Below are 15,963 nucleotides of genomic sequence, written 5' to 3'. Positions count from 1 at the left end.
GGAGGAAGAAAAAAAAAAAAAAAAAAAAAAAAAAAAAAAAGAAAAAGGAGATGGGAGGAGGAGGGATGTGATCTAGGAGGCGCTGGTGCTTCCCTGAATAAACCAAAGATGCTGGAATCAGCAGAACGATGTGCCTGAAATGTTCCCACTCCGCCAGCGTGACTGTGTGACGAGCTGCGGCTGCAGCAAAGCCGCAGAGGTAAATAGTCCTGGTGAGGAGCTGAACGGAGAGGCAACATCTGCAGAGGATGGAGGACGGAGGTGGGACGGCGAGAGATGGGAGTGGGTGGGACAGATCTCAGAAATAAGAATGTTTTATTGTCCAGATTTAATAATTAGTCAAACTCGGGGAAACGCGCGTCAATTACGAGTTTATTTCCCCAATTTTCTCCCGTCTGGACTTGGATTCTGATTCTGTGCCGCACATGTGTTAAAGTACATGTTTGCACTGCACACGAACACACGGAGGGCTCTGAATGGCTCCAGTTGGAGCAGCATCTTCAGGCACAGACTTGTAACAACATGGTTGAAAGGTTTACTGAGGAGACGTGACTTTGACACAATGTCCACAACCTGGATGGTTGGACTAAACAGCAGTCTTTAGTCAGCAGAGGCCGCTGGTCTGCTTTATGAAGCTCAGCCCGAGCTGCAGTCAAGCCGTGTTATGCATACCAAGAGACGTGCATGTTGATGGGGAAGTGATGTGGAAAAAAAAAAGCCTCTCTCCATCTGCCCTCTTCCCACCCGATCCTGCCCATATCTGCAGTGTGGGCTATTTAAAGGGACACACATCTCCACCAGTCTTCAGCAGAGATGCTGTTGCTCACCTCCAGAACACTCAGTCCATTCCAGAGTTCAGTCCACACGCTTGCAGTGAGATTCATTTTTGATTTCTTCATTTGCTGAACACCTGAATGCAACACAGGGCGTCTACATCGACAGTAATTATAGGACTCATTAATAATGTTTGTAGCATGACATATGGGTGGTTCACAAGAGCAGATCAAGTCTCATGACATGAGACTTTGCCTGGATTCTGACAAACAACCATACATTTAAAATAAGGTTTTTTTCCAAACAGTTCAACTTCACATCACTGAAAAAAGGACCAGGCAGAAACAACAGCAGGGACAGACATGAATCAATAACTAGGAACAGAGAGCACAGGAACAAGGACACATCACAATCACAATCAACCCAACAAACACTGGTCGAGGAAGAGAGGTATATATACCCAGTTCACCAGGTGACGGCAGTGAGACTAATGAACAGGTGACCACAGGACACAGGTGAGGGTGATGACACTGATGAACTCAGGCAGGGAGACGGACTGACCAGAGTTCTGTTGTTTTTAGACAGCATCCGATGTGAAACACTATAAATTAGACCCATTATCATCATTGTTATTGACAGATATCATCACACAGCATCCACAGCTGTGCTTTAGTTCTACTGTAGACATTATTCAGGTTCTTCTATTTACCATTTGAAAGCTATTATTTACATGCTCTTAGATCAGCAGCACTCGTCCATGATTGTCTGGAGCTTGTCTCTGCAAAGACACTCAGAAACGAGACGGCTCCGTCCATTTCCTATGTGGTCTAACGTCGTGACCTAATTTTGTAAAGCATTTAAGCACTTACAGTGTCTGTATGCAGGGGGCCTGGAGGAATCCCTGTGCACACAGGAAGGACATGCATCTACACCCTTGGCTTCTGAGGTCATAGTTCCTCCACAACCAGTGAACACATGTTCGATTGTTCTACGTATGTTAAAAAGCTTGTGCGCAAATTCAGATTTTAAAGATAAAGGTCTAATTTACCTGTCGTCTGATTAATCCTCAAGATGAATTATTTAATAAATATCAGTAATTAAACAACAGGTTATTTAACGTAAATAGCTGGGCGATAAATGAAGCTAATGTCACAACAATTATTCATTTACGTATTTATTTAATTCTACTTTTGAAGAATTTTAATACCTTGTACATTTATAGTCTTCCGTCTTTTGTATGGTTTCTGTGTTTTGCACAGCATTTACAATTGTAATCTTTTCAGTGTTGACAAGCCTCATAAATAATTGATGGGAGGGGGACAGAAATAGAACCAGGCTTGGTCGCTTCAGAATGAACCGAAAAGAGAAGGAAAAAAAAAATCCATAAAGAATCGTATTCCAATTATCAGATTGGGAATGAAAGTGACGTGGCCAGGAGTGACCTCAGGAGAAGTCAGAGGTTAGCGGGAATCCCTCATCGTAACGAGGCTGGGGGATGAATGTGGAGCGTCAGTGAGAGCAGGACAGGAATGATTTATGTGGGACACGGTTCTTTCAAGGTTACTCCCTGAAGACCTGAGACCATCACGACTCCTGAGGTGTTTCTCTTGTGTTTCTTTGCTGCTTGCCTGCTGCCATACGTCCGTATACCACACATTATCTCTTTATGGTTTTTCCAGGTTCCTCGTGGCAGATCAGGCATTATTTATGGACCCTGGGGGAACGCCGTAGAGAGAACCATAAAGCAGACTCTGATGCTTGCTGCTCTTTGCATTAGCTTGCTTTCTTTAATTAAAAGTGAAGGGCCCTAGCTCTGGGGATGCTTGATGTGATTTTAATCACTGGGGGGAGGCGACGGTGGGTGGGTGGATGTGTAAGTTGGACGATGATGGTGTCGATGAAGAATTTGTGTCCAGGAGGTATTGATTTTAGGACTCATGGTTGTCTCATCAGATGTTGTTTTGGCGCAGGGACAGTGAGCACAGACAGTCAGACCGATGGAACTGGATCACAGGGAATGACAGGTCCTTTCTTCACCCAGGAACCTGAACTTCAACCTGAACTGTACATGTACTGTAGTAAAACTGTGCTATCATCATGGACTTCACAGCTACAGTCCTAATATCCCTAATTTAAATAATATTTATTATAATATAAGTGTTTTCTACACATTATATCTAAATAGAAACTCTCACTGCAGTGTCCAAAAAAATTATATTATGTTATTATGGATATTTTGCAAAATGACTGCATTTACATCTAAATTGACCATTTGCAAAAGTAAATGCAACTAAATATCTAACTATCTGATACTGAGCCAAGATACAATTTTTTTGTGGGGGAAAAAACAAGCTAAAAAAACCTTCAATGACAGTTCCTGTAGTAGTTAGTGTTACATCAACCTTTACATCAACCTGCTGTGTGAGGTACCATGGAAACTTCATCACATTTGTAAAATACCTGCCTTCTAGTATTTAATGTTTACATTTTGTAGTTTTACTGGCTTTTCCCCAACCCATTTGTGACATTCAAGTGTCCAGTTTCATATATAAAAAAAAGTATATTTGTGGTGTCTTATTTGGTTGTAATTCTACCTGCATTTAAAAAGAGATGAAAAATAGATGATAGGGCCAACCCCGCTGCCAGGAAAAGGTTTTTAAAATATCTTTAATATTCTATTAATGGGATTTGAGTGCATTAGAGGAAAAATGTTTAATATTTATGGACTTTTAGTCAATTCTCACACGGGGTATGTTTCACTTTTAAAAAATAACTAGAAAATAAAATTGATCTAAACCAACATCCTGCTGATTATAACAGGGTAAATTATATCTGGTTATCTGCTAAGATCTGTGTACGACTTCTACTGATGGTTGATTGTCATTAAAAATCAAGGTGATTAGATAATTTGTTATTTGTTTTTTCAACTGCAATTATTTTTTGTTGACAACTGAATCAAAGCAGGAGAAGTTAAAGAGCAAAGTAATTGCCTTTCCTTTTATATTTATCTGTGTATTTTTCATCAGTCGACAGTATTCATAGGTTAGTACAAACTCACAGTACAGTTACGGCTATTATGAACCCTACACCTGCACAACAACATTTGTCTGTACCAAGACAGACTACAAGAGTTGTGGCTCATGCTAGCTCTGGTGTCTGTACAACGACTGCTGTAGCTAACATTGACTCTGCTGTCTGTACAGTAATAACTGTTGCTAACCTCGTTAGCTCTGGTGTCTGTACAGTAATAACTGTTGCTAACGTTAGCTCTAGTGCGTGACCTTAGAGCAACATGTTCTCCATTGTGGTGATCTCGTAGACCCTGTTTATTGCCCCGGCTCAAGTTTCCACAGCCTGTTACTGTCAATCTTGTCTGTTGCTCCTAATCATGTCAGACTTCACTTCTGCTCCTCTGCTGCTCTGCTCTGAGCAGACACATCTTTGTTGTCATGCAGAGTAACCTTCACCAGCATTGACCCAAAAAAGACCTGATTTAACGTAGACCTGTAGACACACGGACAGTGGAGCACCTCAGCAGGTGTTCAGTGCTCAGGTTATTTACAGTGTTTGTTTAGGAGCAACTAAAGCACTTAGACAAAAGGCCGACTCAGGTTTGGCAGTTGTCAGGGTGGTTCAGTCTGGTCCTGGTGAGGGCAGGGCTCCTTCTATGGATTGTAACTCTGCTAAATACTGCATTGCAGCAGCCACAGGTTTCTCTCCCCGTTCATCCCCCACCCTCTCCCTCTGTCTCTCTCTCCCCCTGTCTTTCCTTTACTTCACTTTTAGAAGCAGGGCAAAGATATTAAAAATCTCATCCTAAAATCAACCGTGTCACACATTCAGGCAGCTGTCATGACCGACCCCTCCCCCTGGTGTTCAGCAACTTCATAACCTTGATCTGAAACTTATTTTTCCAGAGCATCTTCACAGACACAGGGTTTCCGTTACCCTCTGGGAAATGAGTCATTCCAGTATCACTGTACAGGACACATAGTCAGAGTCGCCTGGTGAAAGAGGAGCCACAGCAATAAGAACAGGATTAGGAAATGAAGCTAGTAATTAAAATGACTGAACTAGCTACGATGCTACGTAGTGCTGCAGCGCTTTGATTGGATCTCTGGATCAGGAGCCACTGCAACATATGATGCAGCAGGAGCAGCACAGTTATTAAATGACTGTCTGTTTTTAGCATGACATGGATGACAGAGCCTGTTGATGCTAACAAGACCAACAGGTAAATATACAGTAGTCATGTCACAAATATCTATCTATCTATCTATCTATCACTGAACTAGCTACGATGCTACATAGTGCTGCAGCGCTTTGATTGGTATTTTTTTAACTCTGGATCTGGAGCCACTGCAACATATGATGCAGTAGGAGCAGCACAGTTATTAAATGACTGTCTGTTTTTAGCATGACATGGATGACAGAGCCTGTTGATGCTAACAAGAACAACAGGTAAATATACAAGCCTGTTGATGCTAACAAGACCAACAGGTAAATATACAGTAGTCATGTCACAAATATCTATCTATCTATCTATCTATCTATCTATCTATCTATCTATCTATCTATCTATCTATCTATCTATGTCATCCAGTTGCTTTGTCAAATATTCGATCAGTTTGAGGGGATTTTTATTCCACATTTTAGTTGGATCAAAACCCTTGGCTTTCATAATTCCAAGGATTTTGTTCCAGTCTGGTTAAAACCTAATGTTAGTTCTAATTTCAAATGAGTTTAATTTTTATGAGTTAAAAAATCAGAACAAATTAAACAAAGCACAGCTCAACTTTATATATATAAACTGCCAAATGTTTATATATATAAAAGTCAAATCTGTTGGAGGCGGCTGAGAGTCCTGTCTGAACATGTGCTTATGATTATCACCATTTTTTTGGATTCACCCTCCTTTCTGCTTTCCAGTTTTCCAGGTCAACAGTCTGTCGTCATCATTTCTGTGACTGTGTTGTGAAGCTTGACAAATATTTCTGAACCTTCACCTCCTTTTCTGGCAAAGTCAGGGCCTTTAGTTGACGCTCCTTTAATATCAAATACCTCCAATTAAAATCTGACACAGAATAAGGAATATTTGATGTTTCTGTCAAATCACAGATTTTAGCTGTCATTATATTTTTTTAACCTTTTGGCTTACAGCTTGAGAGGAGATCAAAAATGTTGATGGAACAGGGGAGATATTAGGCAGAGAAAAGGATGAGGAGGAAGAAGAGGAGAACAGGGAGGAGGGAGCTGTGTCAGATTGAGGCCCAGCAGGATGAGGGCAGGTGCTGGAAAAGAGCCAGACTCCAGCAGAGACACAAGGACACTGGCCCACTGCAGTGTTCTGCTAGGCTACAGCTCACCTAAACTGATAACCTCTCTCTCTCTCTCTCTCAGACACACACACACACACACACTGCACAAGCCGTTTCTCTAACTTTGAAGTCTCCAGAACACCAGCCCATGGTCATACACATACATTCGCCTCGTCAGTAGCTTCAGCATCTCGACAATTAGGAGAAAAAATCAAATCAAATCAAAGCGTCTCTGCTCCATCAGATTCTCTGCTGCCGAGTGAGTCACTGAGTCACACAGCTGTCACACCGTTCGCAGGGATGCCCTCACTTTTACTGCATTGTAACAATGTGCCACTCTGTACATGGAGTACAAGCAGAGTGAGTGAGTGAAATTGAAGTCAAGGTAAGAGGCTGCAGCAGGAACACTGAGTAATAATACACCAAGGTCAGAGCGGGAATAAGATATGAGGAGGAGAGGACAAAAATAAAACATGTGGCACTAAGTCCTTTTTCATGCACAGTAAAGTGTGTGTAGAGGTCGGAGGGTGGGGGGCTGGTTTCCTGTGTATCTACAGTGACTTCAAGCATGTGTTTACATACTTGAATATATATATATATATATATATAGACTGATTCTTCTGATTATCTTATATATTTGATTGCTAATGTATTCAATTCCTCATCCATTGGATTTCATATTGATGTAATTCCTTATTTCTCCTATTTCATTATTGAATCGTACAATCGGGATGACCCATAGGTGGCGCTAACATTAACATAGAACAAGCGTGAGTTACTTGGAACACTCTGAACTAACGTATAGGCCTGTGTGTGACATCATCACCATGATATCATCAGAACTACAAAAGTACCACTGAAGTAGAGACTTGGTCCTGGTACTCGGCACCTTTGGAGTATTCACTATAAAAACCTGTGTTTGCTGAAGGTGAACGTCATTTTAACTGTGACATCACACAGTGTTTCTGTGACTTTGCAGTGCTGAGGTCACTGAAAACAGATACCATAATAAATAAAAAAAAACAAACCAATCATCCTCAGACTGCAGACCCATCTGTGGCAGGTGAGGCTGCCGAGGGTGAGGTCAACGCCAACCCACAGAACACCTGAGGGATCGGACTCCTGTCACGAGGTCCTGACAGGACACCAGAGCCTCCTGCCTTTCACTTCATTTTGCTGTGTCAGGCCAGATTGAGATCACGAGACTCTTCCAAGTTCAAACCCCCTCCCAGCTCCATGCTGTGCAGAGAAACCCAGAGTCAGCATCAGTGCAGTAGATGCCTTATCTCCTGTGTTCAGCCTCATTCGGCTGCTGCCGTCACACGTTCCGTGGCCAGAGTGGGAGGAGTTCAGGTAGTGACGTCACACGCCATAATGTCTCTGGCGCTACTGAGATATTTTAAGTAAAGTTGCAGCATGATGACAAAGCACTTCAGACGCCCCCCCCCCGTAGTCCGCTGCACCGGTAAACGGTGAATTAAAGAGTAGAACCGTGTGGATTATCACGCACCTTGTTCCACGTCGTTTCACACCTGAGACGTGTTGACAGACAGCTGCCACGGCCGCTGAAGGAGGGGAGATTTCACTCTCAGCAGTCAGCGCGTCTGCCGTCAGGGGGAGGGGTAGAGGGGGGGCGTTTCTGTGTCTCCCTGGAAGCGATGAACACCGAGTTCTGATGCAGAGAAGTGAACTTTATGAACAGCCTCCAGAGCGGAAGGATGAATGGAACCCAGGGAAATAATGGCAAATACGTCTCGTGGCCTATTTTGGCAGCGCTGAGTTACAGTTTGGGGGCAAACGCTTTGAAATACCATCAGATAAGGGGGGCGGCACTGGGTGCTGCAGCTGCTGCCGCGTCTCCTCACGGGTGTGTGTTGAATTTGCTTCGGTTCATACACACACAGTCCTCATATTGGCTTCTAGAGGTGGCTGCTCTGGCACCGTGGACGCAGTGACGGAGCCAGAGGGGAAGCCTGGAGTCTCCTCTCTGCTCCGCCACAGCTGAGCCCAGTCCTGGACGTGTTTCCTCTCTTCAGCATGAAATGGTACTGAAACAGAGGAGCACATGTCGCCGCCCCCACGCATCCCCCTCCCCATTCCCCTAACCCCTGCGTACGATTGTGTGAGAATGTGTGTGTCTCACATGTGAATTTCTTTAAGTGTCTCCGCTGTGCCTCAGAGCAGCAGTGTGTGTGGACCATCTCTCCGCTGCTTCCTGTTCTCTGATGACCAGCAGGGTGCAGTCAGGCGAACCAGCTGTGAGGCTGCCCATTGATACACACATGAGCCGCTTCACACGCCTGAATGGACGTGTGTGTGTGTTTTATTCAGCATTTTACCCTGCATTTCTGATGACCGGTTGAAATGTATTAAATAAATGATCGAAAAGTCATGAAAGTCTGATGTAACAAACATGACCACATCTTCTAAAAAACAATGCTTAATTTCTCATAGGAGTTGAGGGAAGAACATGGAGACATGGAGACAGTGTAACGGGCACCGGAGGCCAAGGTCTCCTGCCCTCTCTCTCTCTCTCTGTCTCTCTCTATGTCTCTCTCTCTCTCTGCGTAAACCGCAGCAGAACACGCTGATCTCCAGGTGTCCCCTACCTGCGCGGCAGACAAGCTCTGCAGCAGATGATTAACGGCGTCGACTAAGCGTGAGCTATGATTTCATTTTCCCTAGTGTAAAAATACATTGAAGAAGGACTTTAATTCCGCCGGAGGAGACGAGGGGGAAACGGGAGCTCAGCAGTTCTGTTGGCACAGCACCTGGAGCTAAAACTAAAACTTTATACGTCAGACTGGAAGAAGAAAAGAAAAACACTCAGCAAGAGAAAATAAAATGTACATCTCAATCTAACGATGGTTTACTTTTAGGACAAGCTGTATATGTAACTCGTAAGTATTACGTTGTATTCTGTACTTCACTAATTAAAATCCGAATCTTTAATGTCGTCATACCAAGTACAATTAAGACATTTGTGGATTTAAAGAGTACTACAATTAGTACCATTACTATTTTAGAAGAATAAAGTGAGCAATAAAGCAATAAATTGTCTTAATATTGCAAGGCGCGTTGTTTAATATTTTACAGCTGAAAACCATTAATTGGACCGGGTGTGATTTATTTGTAAATGTATTTCTTACAACATCACTGAAATATTTGCTGTTCCCTCGTATTACGGTATAAATAATTAATCTGCACAAATGGAAAATAAAAGCTGCTCCAAACTCATATACTCTAGTCATTCATCATGCCTTAAGGGTAATAGCTAAAAGATTCCACTAGAGGACAGCACTGAGCTATTTTTGGTCCGTTGTCAAAGTGTGAATTGAACAGCACAGTGCCACATTATGTTATGACGTCACAGACGTTAACGAACCTTACCTGTTCTTTAGTATGATTCGGTTTTAATTATCCCTGATATCAATATAATAATGACATATTATTATTATTATTATTATTATTATTATTATTATTATTATTATTATTATTATTATTATTCAAACAGTGGAACATAGAACCGACTACAATATTGTTTAGTAGTGTTGCCTTACAGTAAGAAGGTCACCAGTTCGAACCCTGGTGAATTCCTCTCCCTGTGTTTTCATGTGCTTCCTTCAGGCTCCTGCCCAATCACTGCTGGGATGGACTCCAACTCCACCTGAAAAGTATAAAAAGTTTAAAAAGGTGAAAGGAATAAACAAACAAACAAAACAGTTTAGTCAAGAATATTGTTTTAGTAAAGAATGTGGACAAAATAGGTTGATTCTGTCTGATTCACCCAAAATGATTTGTGTAATAACACCTCATTTGAGGTCACTGTCAAATGAATATATATATATATATATANATAATTGCTTTCATCAGTTAACTGTATAGAGTCTGAATAATTGATGGTCAGATGACAAGATGACTGGTCATCTAAAAGACAAACAACCATCTGCTGCTGCTGCTGCAGATCTCTGTCTGTCTCCCTTTTATAAATGTACTAACATGCGACACAGCCTTTCAATTATTTTTCATCCCGATCCTTTGAAGGTATTTTTTCCACGTGCTTGTTTGCTTCTTTGTTTGTTTGTTAGTGGCTGCCACTTTGTACTACAAGGCACACATGCAAGTGTTCACACGAGGGGATGAAAGCAGCTGACGTCAGGGCCCAGTTGACATGCCAACTCCAGAGAAAGGAGCTCACATCTGAAAAACAAAGACGCCACGGTGCTTTTAGTTAAAAAGAAAAGACAAAAGGCCGGCTGCACTAACACGATGCCTTTTTAATGAGATCCCAGAGATTTAATGAGATGAAAGAGATCCACCAACACACTGCACTGAAGCTGCAGGATTCAGGACCAGGATCACAGACTGACACCGTTCACCCATCCACAGTTGTTTAACTGAAATAAATCAAAATAAATAGTCATAAATGCAAACCTGGAAATAAAAACCTTCACACACACACACCACTTCCTGTCTCACCTTCAAGGACAAAAAGGTGATAGTAAAGGAGATAATGAAGCACAGTTGGAAAGTCTTCCAACAAAATGCCATGGTAACATTAGAGGGGGTTACCCGGGAAACCATTGTCGTCATGGAGACTGCATCACAAGGCGGGATCAGTGTGCAGGGAGGCGGGATACTGTTGCTCTCTTCCTCCTCTTTGTCCATGCTGTTTTCATGCTAGCGTCACGTGATCACACCCAGACACACACACACACACACACACACACACACACACATACTCTGAAAGTAAATCAGAAATACAAAATAATACTATCAACATGGAAGCAAAGCAGATAATGACCTCCTGAGTCCACATTACATCACTTGCCTTTTATTTCATATAGAGGCTATAGGCATGTAGTGAATAAAAATACAAATTTCACCTCATCATTTGTGATAACCATTTCCCTCTATTTTGTCTTCAAATATACCCCAAAAAACAACCTGCACAAGAGTCCAACAGGTTGACTGGTTATGATATCAAGTTGGACTCTGTCCATTGTCTATTTTTCACATTACTGGACAATAACAACTTTTTTCTCTCTCCACAGTTAAGCACGAGACATCATTGTCGACTGATGGCTATAGATGCATTATAGTAGAGTATATGCTACACGTGTATAATCCAGCCATAAACACCAACAACATTCGCATGATAACACCGATATGTAGGCATCAGGTGGCACATCACACTGTTTACAAATGTCTGTTTTTACAAGCAGCATAAATGCACTGCAAACTCATATTTTCATGAAGTGAAATTATTACTTTTTGTAGGTCACATTCAAGCCTTAGAAATAGGAGAGATAACGAATATTCATAAGTTGGAATGTTCAGAAAAAAAGAAGAAATAATCAATACACCAGTTACTTATCAAAACAGACATTTTAGCAGAGATTATGCACAGATATGTACTGACAGACACATTACACTGGGCTATATAAAAATAATATTATTATTATATAACATTATAGCTTTTTCCTGCTGCTCCGTCTGTGATTGGTTTACACGTCCGTGAAGATCTTCTTGATGTTTACACAGTTCTGGTTGTTCTCAGTTGTGTAGTTGGGCTGTTTGAACGCACTGTTGATGCCCTCCTCTATCACCATGTACTCAGACTTGCTGAGGGTCGACGAGCTGCACGACTTCCTCCTCAGCTCCCCAGAGGGGAGGTGCTCACAGCTCCCGGTGCTCACGTACTGTGGCTGCTCCTCTCCGTCAGTCTCCCTGTGGTAGAAGTAGTTGAAGTTGGACACGATGACTGGCACTGGTAAAGCAATGGTTAGCACGCCCGCGATCGCACACAGTGACCCCACAACTTTCCCACCTATGGTCACTGGATGCATGTCCCCGTATCCCACCGTGGTCATGGTGACCACTGCCCACCAGAAGGCATCTGGGATGCTGGTGAAGCTGGATGTGGGGTCGTCTGCTTCTGCAAAGTAAACCGCACTGGAGAAGAGGATAACTCCGATGAACAGGAAGAATATGAGCAAACCCAGCTCCCTCATGCTGGCCTTGAGGGTCTGTCCTAAAATCTGAAGCCCCTTTGAGTGTCGAGAGAGCTTAAATATGCGAAAGACCCTTACCAGTCTGATCACCCTCAGTATGGCGAGGGACATGGCCTGCTGGCCGCCGTTGATCTGCCTCTCAGCCAGCTCTGTGCCCAGAGTGATAAAGTATGGCACTATGGCGACAATGTCAATGATATTCATGATGTTTTTGGAGAAGGAAGTTTTGCTGGGGCAGGCGAAGAATCTCACCAGCAACTCGAAGGAGAACCAGATGATGCACAGAGTCTCTATAACAAAGAAAGGGTCTGTGAAGGGGCTCGGCACACTGGGGGCAGTGCCATTGACCACCGGTGCCACCGTGGACTGTTCTCTCTCATCCCGGAATTCAGGCAGAGTCTCCATGCAGAAGATGACAATAGAAATCAGAATTACCAGCACAGAGACAATGGCAATCCCTCTCGCTGGCCCGGAGCTCTCAGGGTACTCAAACAAAAGCCAAACCTGTTTTTGGAAGTCGTTTTTGGGCAGCACGCGCTCGTCTTCTTTTATAAACCCTTCGTCCTCCCTGAATTTCTCCATGGCCTCCTCCCCCAGCTGATAAAAGCGGATCTCCTCGGAGAAAATGTCAATTGGAACGTTAACAGGTCTCCGTATGCGCCCTCCGGACTGGTAGTAGTACAGGATGGCATCAAAGCTCGGTCTGTTCCTGTCAAAGAAGTACTCGTTTCTCAGCGGGTCAAAGTAACGCATCCTTTTCCGTGGGTCCCCCAGCAGCGTCTCCGGGAACTGGTTAAAAGTTTTCAGTTGCGTCTCGAAGCGTAAACCTGAAATGTTGATCACCACCCGCTCGCAGCATCCCTGGTGTCCGCGTTCATATCGACCCACGGTCAGGTGAGGCGCCGACAGCACGGCGGACTCCTCCAGCATGTTTTCCACCGTCATGACGCCCGACTCCACCTCGGCATCACCCCGTCTGTCGGTGCCGTTGCTGACCCTGTGCCTGACAGACGAGGGCAACTGGATCACGCCGGAGGTCTGCTCATCCATACAGGTGGTTTTCAGTCTGGGTGCCACTGGTGCGCCACGCCTCTCTCACCCAAAGCCTACAGCTTTGGAGAGCTGAGGCCGACGCCACTCACCGTCTCCTCTGAGCATCCCCTCTCCGTGCGTCTCCACACATACTGAAACGCTCCACTCCCCCTGCCTCCTCTTTTTTCCTTTTCAAAACACGTCGACACCCACCCACCGCGCGCATATGTCTAACATACGTCCACCACCCGCCCAATCAGAAATTAAGCTGACACTTAACATCGTGCACGGCGCTTTATTATTAAAACGCGAAGGAACAAAAGCTCTTGGTGAATCACCTGTTTGATCTGGGTCTTGTTATTATTTACAAGTGAGCGCCGGTGTCGAACCCCTGTCACCTTTATCATCTGTGGAGACGGCAACAGATTAAAGTCGGGCTCTTAAATCAGAGCTAACGTGAAGACACGTCTTATTGCTTCTCCTTCACCGTCCAATAATAAAAAAAAAAAAAAAAAAAATGCCAAAATTATTTCCTTATCCGCAACAAATCCTTTTTTGCCGTTGCTGACCCTGTGCCTGACAGACGAGGGCAACTGGATCACGCCGGAGGTCTGCTCATCCATACAGGTGGTTTTCAGTCTGGGTGCCACTGGTGCGCCACGCCTCTCTCACCCAAAGCCTACAGCTTTGGAGAGCTGAGGCCGACGCCACTCACCGTCTCCTCTGAGCATCCCCTCTCCGTGCGTCTCCACACATACTGAAACGCTCCACTCCCCCTGCCTCCTCTTTTTTCCTTTTCAAAACACGTCGACACCCACCCACCGCGCGCATATGTCTAACATACGTCCACCACCCGCCCAATCAGAAATTAAGCTGACACTTAACATCGTGCACGGCGCTTTATTATTAAAACGCGAAGGAACAAAAGCTCTTGGTGAATCACCTGTTTGATCTGGGTCTTGTTATTATTTACAAGTGAGCGCCGGTGTCGAACCCCTGTCACCTTTATCATCTGTGGAGACGGCAACAGATTAAAGTCGGGCTCTTAAATCAGAGCTAACGTGAAGACACGTCTTATTGCTTCTCCTTCACCGTCCAATAATAATAAAATAAAAAAAAAATCAATGCCAGAATTTATTCCTGCTCCGCAACAAAGCCTTTATTGTTTGGACTTTTCCAAAGATCATCAGTCATTGTTTCACTCTCACTGCAAAGAAAACAAAAAGAATCAGCTGAAGAAAACGTCATTTTGGTGGCAAACAATATGACAGGGTTGAGGTGTTGGTGTCACATGGCCACAGTCTGTTGTGTCGGAGCTGAATATTTAATCTCCTGCTCTTTTACTGCGCCTCTTATTTCTTCTTGAAGGCTTATTGCTCTCCATGGTGCTGAAAAACACGCGTGCGTCGCTTTGTAAATCAATGCTCGCTCTTCTCCAGCAGATGAGGCTGCGTTTGTCTGTCAAAATAAGGTGCGTTTACGGATATTGGGAACCCCGAGCCTCGGGATCAGTCACTTCATTTCCACTCCGTCGTGATTCTTCTGATTATACCTGGTTTCACTGTGAAAGTGCCCCAAATCAGTGCTGTTAGTAAGTCACACTGACTGGCAGCAGCAGTGGCGTCTGCGGTTTTAGCTGCACATGTGCACACTCCTTTGTTTTCAACCGCCGTGGGTTCTAATTTCCACATGTGAAACTCGCAGGAAATGCCAAGTCTCTCTTTCCCCTTTTCTAAATATGGCAACTACTAAACTCCTAACACGCTGGTTAAATCCTCTAAAGATTCTAATGACCTCTTTTGAAACTACATGCCTGGAAAAAAAACACCTGAGGCTGTGTTAAATCTTTAAACACAAAGAAAGTGCAGACTCCAGCATTACACCAGGGTGTGAAAAAATATTCAGGAAGGAAGACACAAATCTCATTTAAGCATCATCATGGAGAAACCAAACTGGATATGACACATGACATAACCTCGCATTCATTTTAGTCAAGGACAAGGGGTCGCAACCTATGGTTCCTGGGCCACACATGGCACAAAGAGTGAAATGGTAATGAAATGGACCAAAATTAACCTGACTGTATTTCAAAATCATGCTTGATGCATCAGAGCAGTCTAATAAGTAGATAGCAGAGAGGAAGAAGGTGCGATTTTAATAAAAAGTCAGCTTTCTTACCAACAGCAAAATAACAAAACAGCACAGCACAATCTTGACCTCTGGTCACTGTACGTGAAAAGTGGTTTCTTGCGTCCTGTTTTTAACAAAATAAAAGTAAAATGTCCACAGCCTTTATAAACCAGTGGATTTAAAACTGTGCTCAAAACTACTGCCATCATTTAAATTGTCAAATGCTCTTTTGCTGTTGAAGCTACCAGAGCCCTGGACTTCTTTATACATTAGTCACTTTGGTTCTCTATATTTGCTGCATGGCCAACAACCATTTTAAAGCTACTTCAGCAACACATTTGAAACTATTCAGAGTTAGTGTATGTCAAGGAAATGTGAGTATCTATCACTGTAAAGTATGTAAATGCTTTTGAAAAGAGATATGTGCCTGGATGTCAGTCAGAAACTAACTGAAAGGAGTGTCACAGGGGCTGCAGCCTCCTTTTGGTTCTTTTTTTAAACAAGATTCTATTGAAACCTGCAGAAAGGAGGTCATGCTGTTGTACCCAGCTCTTCAAGTAGTTACATCTTTGTTTTCACAGGAAGTTTTGGTCCGGCTTTCTGTCACCATGGAAACAAAATATCTAGCGATGAGTTGAAGTTGTGTTGGAGAGTTTCATTTTTACTAATTCCTGTTCCATTTTTCCTCATTCCTG

General features: G+C 43.4%; 1 protein-coding gene across 1 annotated transcript; it reads right to left on the bottom strand.

The window, feature by feature from the left end:
- Positions 1–10,201: 10,201 nt before the first annotated feature.
- kcna3a (potassium voltage-gated channel, shaker-related subfamily, member 3a) lies at positions 10,202–13,594 on the bottom strand. The gene has a single exon (XM_025060471.1). It carries the CDS (start codon positions 13,154–13,156, stop codon positions 11,600–11,602), a length of 1,557 nt encoding a protein of 518 aa, XP_024916239.1. The 5' UTR covers positions 13,157–13,594; the 3' UTR covers positions 10,202–11,599.
- Between the last annotated feature and the right edge of the window lie 2,369 nt (positions 13,595–15,963).

This window comes from Cynoglossus semilaevis, chromosome 11 (assembly GCF_000523025.1).
Source record: "Cynoglossus semilaevis isolate Cse_v1.0 chromosome 11, Cse_v1.0, whole genome shotgun sequence".
Classification (NCBI taxonomy): Eukaryota; Metazoa; Chordata; class Actinopteri; order Pleuronectiformes; family Cynoglossidae; genus Cynoglossus; species Cynoglossus semilaevis.
The sequence above is the reverse complement of the archived record's forward strand: the minus strand, read 5'-3'. Positions and strand labels throughout refer to the sequence as shown.

Excerpts from the sequence above, each read along its gene's own strand:
- kcna3a (XM_025060471.1), bottom strand. The coding sequence starts at position 13,156 with ATGGATGAGCAGACCTCCGGCGTGATCCAGTTGCCCTCGTCTGTCAGG.